General features: G+C 42.0%; 1 protein-coding gene across 6 annotated transcripts in view; it reads left to right on the top strand.

Annotated features, from left to right (window-relative positions):
* The window catches only part of LOC142922673 (fructosamine-3-kinase-like), a 33,805-nt gene extending 16,250 nt beyond the window's left edge, over positions 1-17,555 (top strand). For 2 of the 6 annotated variants that reach the window (XR_012940217.1, XR_012940221.1), the window contains 6 exons: positions 5,677-5,768; positions 8,876-8,998; positions 9,857-10,014; positions 10,755-10,943; positions 13,705-13,833; positions 16,152-17,555. Coding sequence is in view for 1 of the 6 variants with exons in the window: in XM_076063508.1 (XP_075919623.1) it covers positions 5,677-5,768; positions 8,876-8,998; positions 9,857-10,014; positions 10,755-10,773 (392 nt within the window). In the remaining 5 variants the exon portion in view is untranslated. The other 4 variants (XR_012940218.1, XR_012940219.1, XR_012940220.1 and 1 more) reach the window with 4 other exon arrangements.
* Positions 17,556-24,466: the final 6,911 nt, after the last annotated feature.

Here is a 24,466-nt window from a genome sequence, read left to right as displayed (position 1 = left end):
GTTAGGTGGGTGAGTGCATGAGTGTGGGAGGTTGAGAGTTCGTTGGTGAGTGTTTGAGTTAGATATTGAGTTGGTGGTTATGTGATTGAGTAGGTGAGCGGAGGATTGGGTGAGTGAATAGATGTTTATGTTTGAGTTAGTGGGTGGGTGATTGGATGAGTGGGAGGGTAATTGGATGAGTGGGAGTTTTAAATGGTGAGTGAATGGGTGATTGAATGCTTGGATGGGGGGTGAGTGATTGAATTGGTGGGTACGAGATTGAGTGGGTGGCTGGGTGAGTGGGTTAGTGAGTGGGTGTGTGGGTGTGTGTGTGTAGATTAGTTTGGTATGAGATTGAGTGGGATGCTGGGTGAGTGGTTGAGAAGATAGGTGGGCAAGTTAATGAGTGAGTGGGTGGGTAAGCGGAGGGGTGAGTGACGGGTTGGGTGAGTGAGTGAATGGGTGAGTGACGGCTGGGTGGGTAATTTAACATGGGAATCTTCTTTGGTTCTTTCGGTAAAGTCACGTAGAATGAGAATAAAATAATGAATTGATAAAATAAAATAACATAACACAATAATATTCTCACGACGTTTCGGCCACAACACAAGCGGCCTTCATCAGGTGAAGGGACGAGACTGTCTGGTAGGACAGCGCTGGAGTGGCGCTGTCCTACCAGACAGTCTCGTCCCTTCACCTGATGAAGGCCGCTTGTGTTGTGGCCGAAACGTCGTGAGAATATTATTGTGTTATGTTATTTTATTTGATCAATTTATTATTTTATTCTCATTCTACGTGACTTTACCGAAAGAACCAAAGAAGATGAATCATTGCAGTCACGAAAGCTTTAAATCGAAATTTAACATGGGAAATTGAGTGGGTAAGTTAGCGTGTAAGTGAGTGGATGGTTGAGTCAGAGAGTGAGGCGCCAAGGTGGTGAGATGTTCACTATTTTGCATTGTATACAGGAGGTGGTAGATTCGATCCCGACCCTGTCGCCTGTATATTTGGAGTTTGCAAGTTCTCACCCGTGGTCGCCTGGATTTTGTTCTAGATCCTCAGGGTTTTCCCTCTGCATTTAGAAGCAACATGCGTTTAGAGGATTTGGCTGCAATAAATGTATCTGTGATAAGCCACTCGTATATCTATCATTTGTAGCCAGGTCTATTCTGAAAATGATCTATATAGCTTAATGGGCCTTGCCTGGTGAAATAAAAAGTAAATTTCAGTTTAAAGCTTTCATGACTGCAAGGATTCATCTTCTTGGTTCTTTCGGTAAAGTCACGTAGAATGGGAATAAAATAATAAAATAAAATAAGACGATAAAATTATCACGACGTTTTGGCCACAACACAAGTGGCCTTCTTCAAGTGAAGAGACAGGTCTGTCCGGAAGACAGCTTGAATGAACGCTGACATGCAAGGACCGCGTCTATTAAGCTGTGTGGGCGGAGTTAAAATATGAATTTGCATGTTACCTGCATCACCTCCGGAGAGGAGGAGGGAGGGGGCTGGGAACACAGGCAGAGAGGAAACAAGAAAAGGGGCAAGTGCAACAGCCAAGGTGCGCTGTTGTGTCCTGAGTTGCCTTATGACTATGCTGTAAACTGGACTACTATATAATACAATATTATACCTTCCAATCTAAACTACATGGTATAACATCACATCATAGACAAATTCCACTTTTGAATTATACAATGCGTTACTTTACACTACCCTATACTTTAGATTATAAACTATTAGACTTGTGATATTACACTATGTCTTATTCTATGAACCCAACTATATACCACACTGATGTATATTCATTATGCAATTACGATGCTATATATTGCCTTATGAGTTATGTTAAACATTACAATGTTATACTATTAATTATTATACTACATGTTGTAAACCATACCATTGACCGTGGTGTGAGAAGTATTAAGAGGCAGTGCCAGCGAAAGGGCTGCGGTCTGAAAATCACCATAAAATACAATCAATTAAGAACCGAAATGGTTTAAAACATCTTTCCAATGGTTACTAAGCCAGAATCCATCTTCTCGGTTGAAATTGTCTCTGTGCTTGTATATGTGGATGGCCTCATGAACGAATCTCTCATGGTAGCTGGTTGGCTTGCAACGAACCTCTGTCTTGGAGAAGTCAATGTCATGTGAGCCCACTGAATTATAACAGTGATCTGCCACGGCAGAGGAGTTCGTCCTACCGTGTTTCAAGTCTGCTTTATGTTCGCGGATGGGGTCCAATATATGTCGTATGGTTTATCCAATGTAGCTGCTACCACAGAGGCACTTTAGTTTGTAAAAGCCCAGGTACTGTATGTCTGGAACCACATCCTTTACAGATGGAACCAGATCACGGATTTTTTGTACTGTGTTGAATCGGACCTGGATCTTGTGTTTATTCAGGATTTTGGAGATATTTTAGTGACCCCCGCAATGTACAGTGAGGGAAAAAAGTATTTGATCCTCTGCTGATTTTATACGTTTGCCCACTGACAAAGAAATGATCAGTCTATAATTTTAATGGTCGGTTTATTTGTGGTGAAGGTTGTTTTGAAAACGAGCTATGTGGCTCATTGGGCCTAACCTGGTAAAATAAACATAATTTAGTGTGTAGGTGAGTGAGTGGCGTGTGAGTGAGTGCATACGTGTGTAGGTGAGTGGGCGGTGGGTGAGTGAGATATTGGGTTAGAGATATAGTAGTGGATGGCTTGCTGAGTGGGTGAGTGGCTCTGTGGTTAAGTTAGTGGGTGGTTGAGGTAGTGGGTGGTTTAATTAATAGGCGATTTAGTTTGTGAGTGGTTGAATTATTGGGTGGTTGACTGATGGGTGGGTGAATAATTCCGTGGTAATGGGTGAGTAGATGAGTGGGCGGGTGGTTGGGTGAGTGGGGGATTAGAAATTGAGTGGATTGCAGGGTAAGTGGATGTGTAAGTGGGGTGGGTAAGTAGGTGAGTGGCTGAGGGAGTGGGCAGCTGGTTGGGTGAGTGGGTGGGTTAGAAATTGAGTGGGTGGCAGGGTCAGTTGATGTGTAAGTACTGGGTGAGAAGGTGAGTGGCTCATTGAGTAAGTGAGTGGATGGGCGAGTAGGTGAGTGGATGGATGAGGGAGTGAGTGGGTGGGTGAATTAGTGGGTGGGTGAGTGGATGTTTGGGTGGGTGGATGAGTGAGTGAGTGTGTGGGTGAGTGAGTGAGTGTGTGGGTAGGTGGTTAGGTGGTTAGTGTGTGGGTTAGAAGTTGAGTGGGTTAGTACCTGAGTGAGTGAGTCGGCGGGTGGGTTGGTGAGTTCGTTGTTGGATGAGTGGGTGAGTATTAGTGGGTAGGTATGTAGGTGAGTGATTGACTGTGTGGGTGGGTGAGTGAGTGAAGAGATGGGTAGGTGGGTTGGTTGGTGGGTGCGTGAGTGAGTGAGTAAGTGGGTGCGTGAGTGCATAAATGGGTAGGTGAGTGAGTTAGTGGGTATGAGATTGCGTGGGTGGTTGGGTGAGTGGTTGAGAATTAATTTTGATGAGTTAGTGGGTGGGTGATTCGGTGAGTGAGTGGTTGGGTTAGCGTATGGGTAAGTGAGCAAGTGGTTGGGTGAGTGTGTGGGGTAGTGAGTGATTGAATAAGTGGGTGAGTGAGGGGCTGGGTGGTTGGCTTGGCTAGTGAGATTGTGGGTGGGTAAGTGAATGGGTGTATTGGTCGGTGAGTGTGTGAGTAAGTTAGTCGGCACGTGATTGAGCGGGTGGCTGGCTGAGTGCGGGAGAAGATGGGTGGGTGAGTTAGTGGGTAGGTGAGTTGGTGCGTGGTTGGGTGAGTGAGGGGGTGGTTGGGTGAATGGGGGAGTGACTGGTGGGTGGGTAAGTTAATGTGGGAGGTTGAGTGGGTGAATTAGTGTGTAATTGGGTGAGTGGGTCAGAGAGCGGGGTGCCACTGTGGTGAGATATTAACTACCTCACTGAGTATACAGGAAATCGTGTATTCGATTCTGACCCTGCTGCCTGTATATTATGAGTTTTAATGTTTTGCCTGTGTCCTCGTAGATCTTTCTCCGGGTCCTCCAGATTTATCCCTCTGCATTTAGAGTCAAGATTTGTTTAGAAGAAATGTCAGCTTGATAAGCCACTTCGTTCACGTATCAGTTGTAACCAGATCACTTCTAAAATGTTTTATATAGCTCTGTGGGGCTTACCTGGTAAAATACAAAATAGTTTAGTTGTAGTTTATTGGATGGGTGATTGGGTAGGTGGGTAGTTCGGTGCGTGGGTGGGTTAGAGGTTGAGTAGGTGGCAGGATGAGTGGGTGGGTGAGTAGATAAGTGGCTGGTGAGCAGGTGGGTGAGTGAGTGCATGAGTTATAGATTAAGTGGGTGAATGGGTCAGTGTGTGATTTGGGGCATGAATAGGTGATTGGGTGGGTTAGTGGAGTGTTGAGTGAGTGGGTCGTTGAGTTAGTGAGTGGGGGGTATGCAGGTGGGTTCGTAGGTAAGTGGTTAAGCGAGTGGCTGGGTGTGTTGATGAGTGAGTGGGTTTCGCGATTGAGTGGGTGCCACGGTGATTGGGTTCATGAGTGCTTGGCTGGGTGTTTGAGTGGGTGGGTGGGAGGCTGAGTCAGAGTGGAGCGCCAGGGTAGCGGAATGTTAACTCCCTCGCCATTTGTATAAGACATTGTGGGTTCGATCCCGATTGTGACGCCTGTATATTTGGAGTTTGCATGTTCTCCCTGTGGTTGCATGGATTTTTCTCTGGGACCTCCGAGTTTTTCATGCATATTTAGAAATATATATTTAGAGGCTTTGGCTGCTATAAATGTCCACGTGATAAGCCACTTCTTTGAGCTATCATTTGTTTGCCACGTCGTTTCCGACAAGGATCTATATAGCTCAGTGGGCCTTACCTGGTGAATTTTAAATAATTCAATTGTAGTTGAACTATTTTAAGTGAATAGGTGGATGAGTGGGTCGGTGGGTTGGTGAGTGGCTGGTTTAGTAAGTGAGAGGTTGGATGAGTGGGTGGGTGGTTGAGTTGTTGGTTTAGAGATTCAGTACGTGGCAGGGTGAGTGAGTTTGTGGTTGAGTTGTTGGTTTAGAGATTCAGTACGTGGCACGGTGAGTGAGTGGGTGGGTGGCTTTACGAGTCGGTGGGTGGGTGGATAAGTCAGAGAATGGGGCGCCATGGTGGCTAGGAGATGTTAACTGCCTCGCCTGGTATATTGGACTTCGTAGGTTCGATACCGACCTTGACGCCTGCTGTATATTTGAAGTTTGCATGTTCTCCCCGTGGTCGTGCAGATTTTTCTCCGGTTTCTCCAGTTTTTCCCTGTACATTTAGAAACATGAGTATTTTGAGCATTTGGCTGCTATAAATTTCCCTGTGATAAGCCACTTCGTTAGGCTATCATTTGTGGCCAGGTCGGTTCTGAAAAATAGCTCTGGTAAAATAAAAAATGGTTTCATTTATAGTCTACATAGGATTGACTTCCCAGGAAGGTAACACTCATTGTATAAACCCCAGAAGAATATTGTTTTGAGTCACCCAAACCAGAATGTGAACTGATATATTCGTATTTTCAAGCGAGGTTCTCGGCCACAGACCACCTGGACAAATATGATGTAGTTTAGTTTGCATATGAATTATTACTTGGGGTTTGTTGACATGATAAAGTTAATGTTTTCTTTGACATGTCTATTGTGTTGTACACTCTGACAGGGGCTCAGGCTTGTTGGGGCAGCATCTGGCTGAAATGCACCTTCACAACAGGAAGATTGGAGAGAGGCTTCACAAGGAAGAGAAAACTATCGGTATTGAATCATGAAAATGTAAAACATGTGGAAAACTAGGCCCACCGATCCAACCCTAGCATCATGTCAACTATGTATTATGTTGACATTCCTTCGCACTGAGAGTAGGCATGCTAATCGGATCTAATGAATATGTGTAAACAGGCGATTTGTGTGTAAACAAACACACATTTCATACAGCTGTTTATTAATCGTAAAAATCAAGCGATTGAGCTAGTGAATGAGATAGACACATGCTGTCATTATTTCATACATGAACACAACTAGCCAGCCAGCAGTCATGCTTTTCCACACCTAATCACATTCATCTCTTTGTTTTAGCCATCTTTGTGATGAAGGGAACTGTATTGTTCATGTGTGTGCAATGTACTTTTCAGAATATGAATTATGTTGGGTAATATATGAATTATGGCTATTAAAAGTATCTGTATTTAAGTCCATCAGGGCAAACTCTTCTGCAAAGGAGACTTAGAGCATTCAACATTGCGTCCCTTTATATTTTTGCTAATTGCAATATTTTTCGATTTAAAGCTTTCGTGACTGCAGGGATTCATATGCTTGGTTCTTTCGGTAAAGTCACGTGGAAGGGAAATAATAAAATAATACAAATAAAACATTATATAATAAAATTTTCACGAAGTTTCGACCACAACGCAAGCAGACGTCCTCAGATGAAGAAACAGAGCTGTCGGAAAGACAGCGTCTTAATGAACGCTGGGCAGTGAACACTGGGCAGTGTTCATTAAGACGCTGTCTTTCCGACAGCTCTGTTTCTTCACCTGAGGACGGCTGCTTGCGTTGTGGCCGAAATGTCGTGAGAATTTTATTATATTATGTTTTATTTGTATTATTTCCCTTCTACGTGACTTTGCCGAAAGAACCAAGAATATAATCGCAATATGTTCAGGAGATAAATGTCAAGGTCTGCTAGCCAAAAGAAGGCTTTAGGAGAGAGTTCATGTAGTTTTGCTATTCATTCATTAAAGGGCAATAGAGTAAATGCTAAAATAAATGTTTCCAGCTAATTTTTTTATATATGCTAGATTTACAAGTCTATAATGTACAGAAAATACCATGGTTGGCCAGACCATCGCTCGGCATCTGCATGTGGCTCCTGGGCAGTTCAAGTGTGGCTCTGCAGAGGCGCTGCTAATTTGTAACTCTTCAATTTAACTTTATATGAAGTGAGAACAATCTGGTATCGGAGGCAGGCCATGAGTACTCCCAGGGCACTGAGATTTCTAAACTCAAAATTCCACAGCCAGTCAACACGAGTCAACTTCTGTATGGCTAATCTTTATCTCTTGTGGCTCCCGTGGCCATCTAAAGATTATGGTATGCTGCTGGTAGGGTCAGGAAAGTTGGTCACCCTTGGTATATGCGTTGATGATTTTGTGCAATGTTCAGCTGCTCCGTCACGACAGGGGTCCCAGTCAGTTTGAGACTGCTAAATTAAGGTTCTCATGTGCTTTACAGATTTTGATACAAATTTCAGTCTTGAATTTCTCCCAACAGGTATGGACCCTGGGCAGGAGGATGTAGAGTATGTGGGTTTCATACGGCTATATGCTGTGGTTACATCCCACATGTGATCTCCGCTTTAAAGTCATGAAACTGGTTGTAGCCCATTTAAATTTTAATATACCCGTTTAACACGTAGGCTTTCGCGGCCAATATCCATAATATCGTTTTTTTTGGGTTGGATCGTTGAAATAGAAATTTGTCGTTATACCCGCCACCGACACAGCCAATTCGTAAGGTTTGTCACATAAACAGAACATTCCAATTCCTGAAGGGCTCACAAGTGACGTCATCACATCTATCCCTCCAAGGAATGAAACAGGAGGATTTCTCTACGAATTTGGCTGTCCACCTAATGATGATAGTTGTAAATACTGGCGAAACGTCATACTCAGATTGTAAATGTTGTGGATTTTCTCTCCAACACTTCGGTTTGCTGTACTAGTAGCGGATTGGCATGTTCCGTTTACGTGACAACCTTACAAATTGGCTGTTAGGTGGTGGTAGGTTTAACGGCTCATTTATTTTTATGCGATCTAACCCAGAAAAAAGCATATTATAGATTTAATATACCCTTTTGTTGAAGGACAGCCTGGGTGACCAAAGTTTTATAGGAGCGGCAATAATGTTTACTTGATTAAATTAGTTTTATCATGGAGCGGTAAAATCAGCTGTTGTTCAGATGTCAGTCTAATTAGTATTACATCGTAGAAATATGAGAGTCCTTTGTGTAATAGTCTATTAACCACTGATGATGGTAACATTGGTTTAAGGTTACATTTTAAGAACTAGATTGACGTACATTTTTTCTTGCATAAGTACACAAATTTATAAAACAGTATATTTGATGAAAAAATGCATATATTTTCTTCAATTGCACAGAGTTGTACCTTTGATAACAGGGCACACAGTTACAACTGACATCACCAGATGTCACTCAAGTTCCCTCAGAGATCGATCTTGCATAACCAGTGTTCACGTAATCAGTTATGTTTTCGCTAATTACCAATTACACTCAGCCGGGTTTGACAGACTTGTATGAATGTATGTTGCACTTCCTTTCCACCGTACATAGCCAACCGTGCTAAACGGAGGTGCGGGAATTAAGCGCAGAACCTATCGTTAGGATCAATGCTGTTGTAATTTTTTATGAGGATATCAATTGGTGGCTAGAATGAGATGTTCAAAGACTACAGCATGATAATCGGTACATAACATGAGTGTCGAATTATGTCTTAATAATTACCCAGCCATTTGTACATAAAATTCAACGTTTCTGGGTGACCGTGTTCTTCATTGCAAGGCCCGCGGGCCGGTGGCAGTCCCTGGTGTCCTTTTTACTGCGACCCCTGACGTGCAGTCCCCGACAATACACACAAGTGAAAACACCCCATCATGCTGTCAAACCCCCCAATGGTTTCAAATGTGAGATGGCTCTTTCACTGATAATGTCTTATTCGCGAAAGTGGCCCGCCTCCGAAAATGAGTGAATATCACTGTTTTAGGTCAAGGATTGGCCAAATAAAGTAGGTATTATTTGCTTATGTTTTTAAATGTCTGTAATAAAACTATATTTATGCCACCAGCTGAATGAGTGGCAGGAGGACTGGGTGACGTTCTTCTCACGGCAGCGACTGCAGCTTCAGCTGGACATGATAGAGAAGGACTACGGTGAACGGGAAACCCGCGAGCTCTGGTCTCGGCTTCAGGTTCGTAAGCCGTTTCACTCTCGCCCTTAACCCTTTCCTGTTCCGAGACGACTGCTCATTTCAGGATGGGTCTCGTTCACCACCGAATCTCGGAACGCGCAAGTGGTTCAGCGGTAATTTTTTTTAGAGAGGCATAGCGCCGTTGTTTTTAAAGACATTGTACTCGCCGCAGAGCACCGTAGCGACAGGACAGCACTCTATTATAGCTGGTACCAAACTGTGCTACACACCTTCCCGCACGGCCTTGTGGGATCCTCGGTACCGATAAAGTTATTTAATATTTACTTCCTATTACGTTCCGATGACGTACACGAGATTCAGCGGTGAACGGGATGCACCCCGCAACTTGCAGTCATCTCGGAGCAGGAAAGAGTTAATACATGCAGCAGTGTAGCTCATCATGTGCACAGCCATATGGGAAACCCATTTGATCGCAGTGGGTTTTCGAGGTGACTTTAAAGGTAAAGTGGTGTTTCACACGCAGGCTTTCGCGACCAATATTATTCATGATAAAGTTTTTTTTGGCTTAGATAGCGTAAGTGTAAATGCGTCCGTACACCCACATCCACCCAACACAGCCCATTAGTAATGTTTCTGACATGAACAGAACGTGCCATTTATGTTATTGCTCGGCACTCTGGTGTGTTAGAGAGGAAACGCAGAACATTTTCAAACGAGTACGACCTTTCGCTGGTGATTACACCCAGCATCATCAAGCAATTGCCAGAAGCGTTCTGGCTTCTGGCAATTGCCTAATGGCAATTGGAGTGGGTGTACGACGCATGTAAATTTATGCGATCTAACTCTAAAAAAACGTTATCATGAATAAAGTGGTGTTGTTTTTTGCGTGGTGTGCAGCTTCGGTTGGGGGAATTTTTCCGGGACGTAGAGGTGGTTCCGGCACTGCTCCACGGTGACCTATGGACTGGGAACGCTGCAGAGATTAATGAAGGGCCCGTCATCTTTGACCCAGCCTCCTTCTATAGGCACTCGGAGTACGAGCTTGCCATCGCTGGGTAAGAAAAAACTACAAACAACCAAAACAATTGCAGCAACTGCCGTTCACTGCCCTGTCTATGGCATGCAAGGTTCATTCGTATAACCTCAGTGTGGCAAGGGCTGGCTCATTAAATAAATAACAGAGACCAGGTAGAGTTGTGGTTGAGATGTCTACATGCTTAGGTCTCCACCCTCTCTATTTGCTAACTTACAAAGACTCATCCTTCCTTGCTAAGGCTTTTTGGGCAAATCCTGTTAAAGCTGATACGGTGCACAAAACACTAGTGGAACGATAAAACTCTTACTTATCCACGGCACTTGAGGATGCTTGAATGTTCCAGAAACACAGTTTGTCGAACAAGGAAGACAAGTTGCCACTGATGTGCTTTACCAGAAATCCAAGCTGAAGATAATTCATTACACGTCAAATGGAATTCAAACCCTCAGAGCTGGGATATGCTTCAGTGAACAAAAACACATTTGACATGATGTTTACTGTGCAGCCATTGGTGACTAAGTTGAGACCACAGCATTCCTGCCCTCAATTCGCAGGAACGTTTGTTGATAGATGGCTCACTGAATTTTGAACGGAGGACCTCAATGGCATTGGCTCGGTGCTCTGACATTGAAATTAACCTCGAGCCACTCAATTTCCTGCATTACGTTGAATTTGTGAAAATGTTGTTCATTGTTATGTTGTTCATACTGGAACAGCAGCATTGTAAGATTTTGAATGTTTGGTGTTGTTTGGGTACAGGATGTTCCAGGAGCTTTAGCTCCACGCTTCACTCATCCTACCACGCTCTCATCCCAAAGTCACAAGGCTTCGGCAAGAGCCAGAAGCTCTAGCAACTCTTCCACTACCTGAACCACTGGAATCACTTTGGGACAGGATACCGAGGGTCATCCATCTCCACCATGCGCAGTCTCCTCAAGTGAATGAACGGTGCAGGAAATCGTGGGCTATGGTGTATGACTATAAAAATTATTATCGGCCATGATATACATTGTTGAATAAAGGCCTTCCCTAAGCCACCACTCAATCTCACAAAACTAGTCCATTTAAATGCTGTGCAATGCCCTAGGCATTCCACGTGAGTGTGACCGGGGGTCCCTTTGTTCCACATCCTGGCCGTGATCTCCACGCGAAAACTGGGTCAGTTAATGTCCGAATCAGAATCTTTAATTAGGCTGGACGAATCTGATGAGCTATGAAGCTCTTTTTTTCACAGATGTCCAGTCGGGGCGAGTCAGAAAGTTACAACAACAAACAACAGTACAAACAGATAGGAGGGCAAAGTAAAGGAACGCGAAGCAAATTTTGACTTAAAACTTTCGTGACTGCAGGAATTCATATTCTTGGTTCTTTCGGTAAAGTCACGTAAATAGAAAACAAAAAACAATAAAATAAAGACCGCTTGTGTTGCGATTGAAACGTCCTGGGTTTTTTGCTTTTATTATTTTCAATTTATTTTTTATTTGTTTTATGTATTTAATTATTTAATTTGAATTTGATTTCTTGTTTTCTATTTACGTGACTTTATTTACGTGACTTTACCAAGAATATGAACGCTAAGCAAGTCATGAAATAAAAATATGTAAGAGTTCAAATTGCATTAGTGCATCAATTCCTGCCAAATTTTTTTATCACCAAATGCCATTTTGGGCAATGCAGTATAACAAAAACAATCCCAGATGTTTGGCTAGTACCAGTTACAGTGTATGTTTTTGTTGTTGTTTTGCTATGGGAGTAAACCCATGCAGAGAAAGGGACCAGAATTAGGAAAGCGAAACCAGGCACTCCTTCAGAAGATGCCATGCACGGGCGTGACCACTGCACCACCCTGACGCCCAAACAAATGTAATTCAAATAATCTACAATACTGGCAAATAAACCCTATTAGTGTCAACCGAATATCCGGACAATCTGGCCTGTGTATAGCTGCATCGGTGTTTCTATAAGTCGTATTCAAATTGCCTGCTATGAATAATATTTTAAAGTACAGGTTGCCCACCTCTGGTTTTATTTAACTTACCAGTTGTACTCATTCTGTTTGTCACAGGCAATATGGCAAGGAAAATATTTCGCAGCACGATTAGGACAATTATGGTGACACATGTGACCCCCTCTACACAAGTAACAGTTGAGAGTCAATGCTGTGATGTTGTGCGATTGGTGCAAGCGACCCCATCGTTGTGTTTTAATGTTGAGCAGTTAAACTTGCACTGTTGTGGGGTGAGGTCAAGGCCGATGTCTGCTTGCAGCGGTGTCAAGATGAGCGTTTTGAAGAGGCTCGCGAAGGATGATACTTGGCAGTTGGGTGCAGTCTCCCTCCATTAACAACAGAGGGCAGAGGAGCGACACTCACAACAATTGGCTGAGCACTGGGCGTATACAACGCATGAAGTCGGCAGCAAGTTTATCTCAGGGAGTTGACCCGCACACGACAACTGGGTCTGTCCCGCGTGTTCACGCTATAACGCGGTTGCCTTCATTTAGGGAACGCGCACCGCCATAAGGCGACTTGTGAGCGGTCGACGCCGAACTACTTTCTTGAGCTGCGCGGTTGAGCGAGACGAGACGGTAACGCGGCGGCGTCCCCTCAAGTTGTTTGTAACCCAATTCTGACTGCGCAGTAAGAGGCGGTGGGGGGGTCACCAAGTGACACGCAGCTTGACCGTGGAGTAGACCGCGAGGACGCCAACGTCGCCTAGGCAACGCCGCCCCCCTCTGGCTCTGCCTGCCTCGCTCTGTGCACGTGAGGTGTCAACCACGTGACGCGGGCCACTGCGCGCGTTGCGTCACCGCTCACCGTGGGGGCCCCTCCGCTACGTCCACATCGTACAGTCGCACATTCATTAATAGTCACACTCTTAATCATGTTTATGGTCATCGTCATTAAAGGTGAGTTTAATAATACTACTACACAATGTGTGCATTAATATATACGGCATGAATAAAACGCACCTGTAAATATCCTAAGTAAGTTTGACCTGACATTATTGCACAACAATTGCCCAGCCACCGTGGGATGTTTATCCTCCAATGTGTATCTGGCTCTGACCTGACTTATATAAAAGTGCAGCTCTGCAATTGCTTGGTCACACCACCGCTGGTGAAAAGACCTTCATGAGAGCAAACTCTTTACGAGTATTTGGTCTACTTTTCCATATAACAATAGGTTTTACCCTTTCTGGCAATACAACAGGTGTCAAGATGTTAAAACACCAAACAGAATCCTCATTCAAGGAATCCTGTCTGCATTAACCACACGTACTTGTGGTGAACATTCTTTGAAACTGATTAGTCCACACCAGGAAGGTCCCATATTCTACTTTTCCACGTTGACCAGATGTGTTGGAAGAGCCGGCTGAAAGCCACACTTTGCTGCATCACACACGACTTGCCGATCAGCTGTGGTGTGCCCATTTAGCGACCTCTGGTCTGTGAGTTCAGTTTACTAACCATTAACAGCATGGCAGCTTTCTAATTGGCTTGTGTGACAATTCACCTGTGTCATTATCTCTTGCACTGCCTGAAATAAGTTTTGGCGTAAGGGAGGGAAATTATGACTCACCCACCTGCACCTGCCTTGTGCTCCCAGACACCTAAGGACCTTACTACCGCTGTGAGAAATTGACGGGCGTAGACTGCTGTATGGCGATGATGTATTCACGTCGTTCCTGCTGTTTTCCTCTTTTGCTAGGTGATGCAATTGGTGTGCCAACACCTCCAGATGCAGTTCCTGAAGGACCTGGGCATTCGGGACATGTTCGTTTTGCCTGTGATGAATGAGTTTGTCCGAACACACAGGGAAGTCAGCCTGTTCATCGAGGTGCGTTTCCCATGTTTATTTCACTCGATTGGTCGTCTGTTTGCAAGGTCATGCTCTGCCCAGAGGTCACCCACTGAGATTTTTTTTACCGTAACATTACCGTCACTTGGGTTTGGTGATCGATTCAACGGGGCAAAAATATTTGTAAGAAGCGTAAACATGCCAACGTGATCATTGTCAGACCACGGAGAACCTTCAGAATGCCGAGTATGATCTTTAAATTGATCCTGGACTCGTTCGGGGGATATTTGAACAATTTGAATATTGGGGCGATATTGTCTTGCTACGGGTCTGAGTGAGAAGTCTCCCAGCGGTTTTTTGAGTCCATAATCGAGATTTTTGGGTTAGAGCACGTAAACATGCACTCAATGATACACTAAATATGCACTATTTATTTATATATATGCTAAATTATTTTGTTGATATGTAAACTCTGACTTTAACATAGCCACTTCCATGACCAGTTACATGCTAATTCCTCACGTTAACATTATGTTAATCTCCCATTTACATGCTAATTTCTGACTTTAACATCCTGCTAATATATCACATTAGCATAGCTACTTCAATGCTAAATCGTTCTGTTGATATGTAAACTCCTTTGTCAAGGTGCTCCGCTCCTCCCACCCAGCTTAAAATACGCTGCCAAGCTTAGCAGTGTTCATTGGAGCGCTGTCTTTCCGACAGCTCTGTTTCTTCACCTGAGGACGGCTGCTTGTGTTGTGGCCGAAACGTCGTGATAATTTTATTTAATAGTTTTTATTTTATTATTTTATTATTTCCCTTCTACTTGACTTTACCGAAAAAACCAAGAAGATGAATCCCTGCAGTCACGAAAGCTTTAAATCGAAAATCAACACACGTGGTACGAAACAAGTATCATATGTTATAAGAATAATATAAACATGCAATATTCACGGCAATGGCAGTGTTGTTCAGCGTGCCCTGCTGTGGAAGCCAGCCACATGAGTTTGATAACCAGTCATGGCTAGTATCAGTGGAAAGCAAAATCTGAACTGGTTCAATGCTTTGCTGACCCAGACTGAGCAGTATGGAGTGCTAATAAGTTAACCGGATGATACATTATTATTTGGCAATGCTGCTGCTGCGTTGGCAGTGGTGCCCAAGAACAATTAACTAAAAAACTCAACACATTAGTCAGTAATGTTGTGGCCTCAATAGACACAACATTATATGCAACGTTTCGGGCCATGGTCCTTCTCCCATTTGTACAATGAAAAAGGGCCATTGCCCAAAAGTCTACATTTTTTCATTTTTATTTAATTTTAAGGTCATTGTTATTGACGAACGTGTTGAGTTACCATGATAATTAAGAACAGATTTTGGTAGAAAGGTCCTGTTACTATGATGAATGTATCCTCTAGACAAACATACAAATTCATCACAGGGTTGCCTAAAGCTTGCCAATAGAAAATAATGCCGATTAAGTTGTGGGCACCCGACATTCACTTGCCCTGCGGCCACTCCCTCAACGACACGAGTCGCATTGACTCAGGGTCCCGCGGGTAGTTCCATGACTCGGTGGTCCAGGAGAGTGGCACGAGCGATGCGGGCATCAGCTGGGCGCCACAAGGGCAGCCATGCTTCGAGTCACTCGCACAGCTCCCTGTTCAGCACGACGTGAACGCATTCCCAGCCTTCTGATCTATGTGGCTTTTCCGAATCAAGCAAATTGTCACTGATAATTTAGCACATTTGCTATGCTATTTAAAAAATATCTAGCGATTCATTTTATATAGCGTCGTTCATGATTATTGCATCTCAGAATTTCTGAGGAGCCAAAGACCAAGCTGGAATATTGCAAGGGAGGTGAGCCTGCACCAACAATTGCCCTGCATTTCTATATATGTTCAGATGTTGCCAGCCAATTAGTGAGTGTGTATATATGTGGAAGGAAACTGGAGCACACAGATAAGTCACTGCTGAGTGCATTAATCACCCTTTGTGAGATTTGACGCAGCATGTAATTAAAATATATTTCCAATTTGTCTTCGGGTGATTTTGTAGGTGTTTGTTTTAAGCAAGAGGAGAGTGGAGTTTTAATGCCATGTCCTGAATGGGCCTTCCATTACAAAGTCCTCATTCAGGATCCCAGTCCCACAACATTTCAAGCCTCCCTCTCAGTTCTACTGCTCTTTGCACTGAACATTTAAACCTACTTATTGGGCCTTCTGATATGCCCTCTTTGGTATCATGACATGCCATTTCCTATACTGGATCATTGTAATCATCGCTCCATCATGCCTCCTTGTCAGTCAGTAAACTTCTAACATTGGTGTCGTGTGTGTCTGTTGCAGGGATACTCTGGGGGGCCCTTTCTTTGCCAGGACTCAAACGGCCGCTGGTTGCTTTCTGGAATCACCAGCTGGGGTGTTGGCTGTGCACGGGCATACCAGCCAGGTGTCTAGCGCACAGTCGCCAAGTTCATGGACTGGATTCACCAGAACATGCAGTAGTCTCTTATACATTTCTGCACAAGCAGAATACTATAGATCAGGGATATAAATATTATGGGAACTAAACATCAAAATAATTAATTAAGGCAATAAATATATTTTTCTAAAACTGATTTAAAGTTAATGTTAAAAGGTTAATTTAATGAGCTGAATGCTATATTTTAACTGCACCATAATGCAAAAAAAAATTCCAAGTGAACACAGATTTTGGGTCAAATCAGAAAAGTATTTTTTTTACATGCGTTGTCAATAGCGTTTTTATCTTTTGGGTTTGCCACACATGTCAACGGGCCTGGCAAAGCAAACATGAGCATGATGTTGGCATTGGCAGGAGATGAAGACAGAGCTTGCTATTTTTCAATGTTGCTTAATTCTTTCAAAACTGACACAATGGACAATGAATGCACTGTCTAAATATTTGGCCCAACCTGATTATACATGCTAGCAAAGTGAGTGTTGTCCAAACTACGTATGATACATTTATATTCTTGTTATATTTTGACCTGGGTCATCAACTCGCATCTCCCATACATTAATTGCCATGGATGTTGAGCAGTAGGGGTACTCAGAGGGGGTCTATTGGCCTTCTAGGGGACCACTGCAATGATCGGGGCATCCAGAAGGGATGATGAGTTCCACAGGGAGAACGTTCTTCATTGCCTTTGAGTGTCCATGGCAAGGTTATTGGTGATTACCTTCACCTCCCCCGGTCAACACAGTCCATGAGTTTGTGAGTTTTGCTTTACTAACGACATGAAAACAAGACTGGTTTGCACAAGGAGCCTGCAAAAAATTTATTTAGAAAACCTCATGAAACGTGATGCATGGCACTTATCTGAGACGCCCCTTATCTGAGACGCCCCTGTGTAAATGGCGTGATATCAAGACCATTATTATCATAGTGAACTACATGACGTGTGTAAGAAAACTATATAAACATCTATTGGAAACATTTCATGAAAATATGTACAAAAATGAACACTTTAATAGTGTTTCATGGTATTCCAAAAATTTAGACATTTGATTGGTTAAGATGGTTTACTCGTTGGGATGATAAATGGCAATGATCCTTCATCATGTAAAAGACTGTAAGCTGCTTTCAAAAATATATATTTTTTGAAGATCGTATTCACACTCTGCAACAGTCTATTTTCCACATCAAACCATAACGTGTCTGTCGACTGCAATTGAAAATTGATGCATGCTTAGTAGCGATCGGGTGAATAAACATTGCAATGTGTCACATGTTCGTGTCTGGGTGGCTTTTGCTTGAGATTAGGGATCTTGTGAAAAAAGTTATAAGACTTTATATGAAAACCTCCACAGAGGCCGATTTTGACACTGTTGGTACAAGTCATCAGAAAGTCCAATTAGCTCCATCCACATCCTTCTGAACCGCATAATTCCATCTCTCTTCTAGCCTATGACACATCCATTTAGCCCCATCCAGCCAAACAAGCTGTATCATGGGACCTTTTTCCAGAATCAAAGTGTGAAAAATAATAAAAGGTTTTATCCTTTCTGGCAGTAAAGCAGGAAGTGGTGTTAAAATGTTCAAACAACCAATTAGAAACCTGTTGCAAGGAATCAAGTTACTGCATTAACCACACACGTGACTTGTGGTCAATATGCAAACAAACATGCTCTGATAATATTTGAATTGTCTTTGAAACTGATTGGCCTACACCAGAGACAGCCTTCTTTATGACCTAGTCTCACCACCAGTGTCAGATCAGAGATCGCCAAAAGGGGAACAGTGCAAAGGCAATGCCACACGTATCGGAGCATTTATAGCTAACCACTGCCCACAGCTCCCCAATCACTCGGTGTGCTCACCGCGGTGCCACCACTCCCCCCTCACAATGTGCAAACCACTACGCCACCAATCTCCACATTCTCACAGTGCGCTCACCGCTGCGCCACCGGTCCCCACTCACAGCTAGAATATGAATTAAATGTCCACAGTCATCGTTTTCTGATTTCCGAAATAATACGAGTTGCATTTCATTCAACATTGGGGAGGGGTCTGCCCTTCATTTAAGGCCCTGGCTGCTTACAGAATTGTCACAGACTGTTTTGCCTCAGCAGCTTTCCTCTTTTCTCCTGATGATGATCGAAACGTCGTAGTTTTTTGTTATTTTTAAAAATTATTTTCTCTCAACTTATCTACGTGACTACCGAAAGACCCAAAGAATATGATTTCATGGATGTTTATGAGGTCTGTTGCTGAGGGTTTCAAAGAAGTGGAGGCCTCTCTCAGTACATAAGAGTGAGGGGTTGTAGGTTTCGGCTTGGGTCATGGGTACGGGTTATTTTTTGGCATATTTTATTTTAAAAAAATCGAATTCCAACGTCGTGGATATTGTGATGTTTGGATTATTGACGGTAGAATTAATATTATTGCGAATATTTCTTATATTCTCGTTTTATGCCACTGATTATTGATGTAAAAAATAGGTTCAAATTTAAACGGCATGCAAAGAAGGTTTCAGTTAATTATGAAACAATTCGCAACTGTTGATTTATGTGTTGTAGTGTATGATTGTCTGCTCGACTCAATTTCTGAGGATCTCACGTTTATTTCTATATTATTGTACATTTTACAGTAGTGCTATAAAAATGAAATGAAAAAAATGTTAGCTTTTCACCACAAACAAGGCTACAATGGTTATGATATTGTGATAATTAGATTTTCACCACAAACTAGGCTACAATGGTTATGATGTGATAATTTGATTTTCACCACAAACAAGGCTACAATGGTTATGATATTGTGATAATTAGATTTTCACCACAAACTAGGCTACAATGGTTATGATATTGTGATAATTAAATTTTCACCACAAACTAGGCTACAATGGTTATGATAGTGATAATTAGATTTTCACCACAAACTAGGCTACAATGGTTATGATAGTGATAATTAGATTTTCACCACAAACTAGGCTACAATGGTTATGATATTGTGATAATTTGATTTTCACCACAAACAAGGCTACAATGCTTATGATATTGTGATAATTAGATTTTCATCACAAACAAGGCTACAATGGTTATGATATTGTGATAATTTGATTTTCACCACAAACTAGGCTATAATGGTTATGATATTGTGATAATTTGATTTTCACCACAAACTAGGCTACAATGGTTATGATATTGTGATAATTTGATTTTCTACCACCAATTTACAATTAGATTCGTTGCTTCGCATATTCCCTGATATTTTGTTTAGACCGCAAGCGTGTATCCATTTAAACTTTTGCTAACTAGCTTGTTTATGTCATCTAGAATATGAATACAATTTTCACCATCATCGTTTTCTTATTTCTGGGACAATTGTGCCCTAAATAATAGGAGTTGCATTACATTCAGATCTTGGCTGATGACGTAGATGAATCCAGTCTGTGATGTCACAGTCATGTGGGAGGTACCTTTGACATCATGATGTCTATGACGTCATGCACCACGTGTCATTCATATTGGAAGAACTGCGTTTATTGGTGGCTGTGTTTCTTGTCTCAGCTAAAATAAGCGTGATATTATTTAGCCTCGTGGTTATTAAAGCCTCCACTACTGTTGATGAAACTGAAATTAATCTCAGCAGTTGTCAGCCTGCACATCATTTAACCGGTGAGCCTGAAAGGGGTGGTTTAAGGATTGTTTGCGTGTTAATGGGGTTTATTATTGAGGCTTTCAAGGGTGTGGGGGTCTCACTCACTACATGAGCATGAGGGGTTTGGGGGTTTCGCTCAGCTTATGGTAACGTGTTGTAACAAATACGTTTAAATATATAATTTTAGCAAATGTTATTAGAAAATCAAACTGAAAGGGGTGGTTTAAGGATTGTTTGCGTGTTAATCGGGTTTATTATTGAAGCTTTCAAGGGTGTGGGGGTCTCACTCACTACATGAGCATGAGGGGTTTGGGGGTTTAGCTTAGCTTAAGGTAACGTGTTGTAACAAATACTTTTGAATATACAATTTTAGCATATGTTATCAGAAAATCAAACTGCAATGTCGTGGATATTGTCATTCTTGGATTCTTGACGGTAGAATTAATATTGATGTGGATATTTCTGACATTGTCGTTTTATGTGATTGATTATTGATGTAAAAATTAGTTTCAAATAGAAACGGCATGCAAAAAAGGTGAACATTAATCATTAAACAATTCCCAATTGTTAATTTGTGTTGCAGTGTATGATCATCTGCTTGACACAATTTATGATTTTCTCTTTTATTTCTATAATATTGTAAATGTTACAATAGTTTTTTTTCATAAGATGCCATTTTAAAAATATAATTTTACATTGTCACCTCAAACTAGACTCAAATATTCATAATATTGTGGTAATTGGATTGTCTGCCATCAAATTAAGACAATTAGATTCGTAACTTGGAATATCACTTCATATATTGCTGTTTCTAACATTGTTGAGACCGTAACCGTGTAACCTTTCAAAACGTTGATAACGAGCCTGTTTAAGTCATCTAGATTACGAATAAAATGTACACAATCATCATTTTCTTATTACTGGGACAATTGTGCCCGAAATAATCTGAGTTACATTACATTTAACATTGCGAAGGGGTCTGCTGTTCAGGTCAGATCCTGGCTGATGACGTAGTTGTCTCCAGTCTGTGATGTCACAGTCATGTGGGTGGTACCTTTGACATCATGATATCTATGACGTCATGCACCACGTGTCATTCATATTGGAAGAGCTGTGTTAATTGGTCGCTGTGTTTCTTGTCTCAGCTAAAATAAGCGTGAGATTATTTTGCCTCGTGGTTATTAAAGCCTCCACTATTGTTGATGAAACTGAAATTAATCTCAGCAGTTGTCAGCCTGCACATCATTTAACCGGTGAGCCTGAAAGGGGTGGTTTAAGGATTGTTTGCGTGTTAATGGGGTTTATTATTGAGGCTTTCAAGGGTGTGGGGGTCTCACTCACTACATGAGCATGAGGGGTTTGGGGGTTTAGCTCAGCTTATGGTAACGTGCTGTAACAAATACGTTTAAATATATAATTTTAGCAAATGTTATTATAAAATCAAACTACAATGTCGTGGATATTGTGATTTTTGGATTCTTGACGGTAGAATTAATATTGATGTAGATATTTCTTACATTGTTGTGAGAATTAGTTTCAAATAGAAACGGCATGCAAAAGAGGTGAACATTAATCATTAAACAATTCCCAATTGTTAATTTACGTGTTGCAGTGTATGATCGTCTGCTTGACACAATTTATTATTTTCTCTCTTATTTCTATAATATTGTAAATGTTACAATAGTTTTTTCATAATAATGCAGATACTCCTGCATTTTGTCTTGTTATTCAACAATTATTTAATTGATGGAAAACATTGTTTGTAAAGCAAAATTATGTAAATGCATTTACAATTAAATAATGTGCAACTGGACGCGATTATTTCGCATTCTAGTTTTTAAAAGATGCACAACCGGTGATAAAAGTAAAGTTAATCTCGTCAGTTGTGAGCCTGGTCTTCATCACATCTGAAAAGTGAGCCCGACACGGGCGTTTTAAAAATGATCAGGGATCGTTGTTAATAATTAGGGGTGAAAAGTTGTGGTTATGGGCTACAGGCTGAGTTTTAGTGTTTGGGGATAGAGTGAAGGGTTAGAGTTCACAGTTATAATTAGAGGTTGGAGTTTGCCATACGGGCAAGTGTGATACATATTCTTAGTTTTTTCGGTAAAGTCACGTTGAAGGGAAACAACTAAATAACAAAATATATATAAAACAATAAAAAATTCTCACGACGTTTCGACCATAACTCAAACGGTCATCATCAGTTATGGTCGAAACGTCGTGATAATTTTTTATTGTTTTATATATATTTTGTTATTTAGTTGTTTCCCTTCAACGTGACTTTACCGAAAAAACTAAGAATATGAATTACTGCAGTCACGAAAGCTTTAAATCAAAAGTGTGATACAGTTACGGTTTAGAACTTAGAGTTACGGTTGTGTATTAGGGTTTGTGTATTAAAGGTTAGTGTTCGGTATGACGGGTTAGGGTTGCCTATCAGGTGTTCGGGTTATGCTTGAGTAATAGTATTTTGATGTTTGAGCGAGGGATATTGCTCAGGTAATTCGATTGGTTGACCTCTGATTAGATTACCCGTTATGTTCCTAATTTCATCAGGTCTCAGAAGCTAAGCAGGGTCTAGCTTGGGGAGTGATTGGATGTCCTAGCATTGGGTGGCCACCACGTGCTATAAATGGTGTAATAGCCATTGTGAGCATTGGAGGGCAGTGCAGAAATATATTTTCTTTTGCAGTCTCCCCGACCTTCACCAACCCACACTGACCAGCGTTTTTAAGTATGGTTACATAACCCTCATCATCCATGAGGCATTGAGAGGCGTTTATCAACCAGTGGATTAATACAAATGGGTTCTACATGAACAGGGTTAAGTCTGACGATTATGTTCAATGGAATAGTGGATTGGAATAAACATGTGTGAGTGGGTGAGTGAATGAGTGAGTGAGCGGGTGCACAAGTGAGTGAGTTGGCGGTAAGCAAGTAAATGAAGGGGCTTGTAAATCAACATGCACAAGAGTGAGTGAACTGGTACTGTGAGTGGAAAATGGTAATTATTGAGAGGATGAGTGATTAATTGAGTTGATAAATTTGATCCTTGTTCTAACCCCTCCAGGCCACCAACATCAAACAGACACAACACCTACAACATGGACAGACAACTTAAGTGGGCTGATATCTTGGAGCACTATGAGAGTAAGTTACATATACCTACATAAAATAGTTTGTTAGAATCAGAATATTTATATATTCTGGAGAATTCTGATGAGCTATAAACTTACTTTTCACAAATTACTAGGAAATGCAGAGGAGAACTCCATAATAATGGCATTCAGCAGAACTGGCTTGGTGGGTAAGGGATTAGACACTGATCCAGCATGGCAGAGAACGTTTATTAAGCTCTGGGTTTCAGCAACCTATAATTAAACTAGGGTCTCAAGTTTATGGAATGAATGATCTCAACATGCTCACAAAAATATGACATGTAAAGTGTTAATGCCATGTGATGAATATTTCTCAATAGCAGGGCCTGTAGTGTGATAAGAGGTAACTAGAGGGATCTCAGAATGAGTTCTGTGAAATCTCCATGTGCTTCATTCTCTAACCCATCACTCATCCTTTGAATGAAATGTCTGTGCTCCGTAGTCCGGAAGTCGCAGCTCCAAACGACCACGTGGGGGGACATTATGGACAGAGTTGACCCTTTCCCGAACCAAGGTGACAAGAATTGCGACCAAAAGGTGTGTATGTGGTCGGTGAGGGTCAAGGACACCGTCTGTACACGATAGTACAGCATGCCACCACACGATTAAACTACAACATGACTACACATCACATCACCAAACCATCTCTCCACACCACCTTTCCCATCATACCACCCCATCATCCAGTCAATAACCCATCACAGAACCTCACCATGTGTCTACACCATCACACGACACGATCTCTCCATAACATTCCAACACATCACATCTAAATACCACCACATCATCTCCCGACATCACCCCATCTTGCCACCATGTCACGCCATATCCCACTCGTGCATGCACATAAATTGGCCTTTTTTTCAGGCAGTGACGCGACCTCTGTCTGTGAGCTCATTGGAAGGTGCTATTCCAGTTGCCCACGATGAGCGCTGCTGTTAGATTTTTCCAGATTATGGGCAGCTAGATCCTTACAATGGAACATTCTGTGGCACCTATTGCCCGTGATGAATGTTAATAACAATCGCCATTAAATTATCGCAGTTGATCAAGGCCTCAATGGGGTTCATGAGGTCTGTGGGGTCGATAGGTGTCTGTGGGAATATATGAGGGTGTAACATGTATCATTAGTTTGTAGGGTTTAGGCGAATTAGTGGTTAGGGATACATTAATGCTTTGTTCAAAAGTACTGATTGGTAAAGGTTTGTTTTAACATCGGGTGATTGTGTATATGTATGTGTGTGCTCAGCATATTTGGATGAGCCAATATACATGTTTGCCTCCATGCATAGGTGTGTGAGTATGCATTTGTGTATGGGTGGAAATGCATGTTTGCGTGCGTGTGGGTATTATTTTGTGCATGTGTGTGCATGTTTGAA

This window comes from Petromyzon marinus, unplaced genomic scaffold (genome assembly GCF_048934315.1).
Source record: "Petromyzon marinus isolate PM22_M1 ecotype Great Lakes invasive population unplaced genomic scaffold, UKy_Petmar_22M1.pri1.0 PM_Scaffold_14, whole genome shotgun sequence".
In the NCBI taxonomy this organism is placed as follows: Eukaryota; Metazoa; Chordata; class Hyperoartia; order Petromyzontiformes; family Petromyzontidae; genus Petromyzon; species Petromyzon marinus.
Note: the sequence above shows the minus strand (reverse complement) of the source record. Positions and strands in the feature narration are given on the sequence as shown.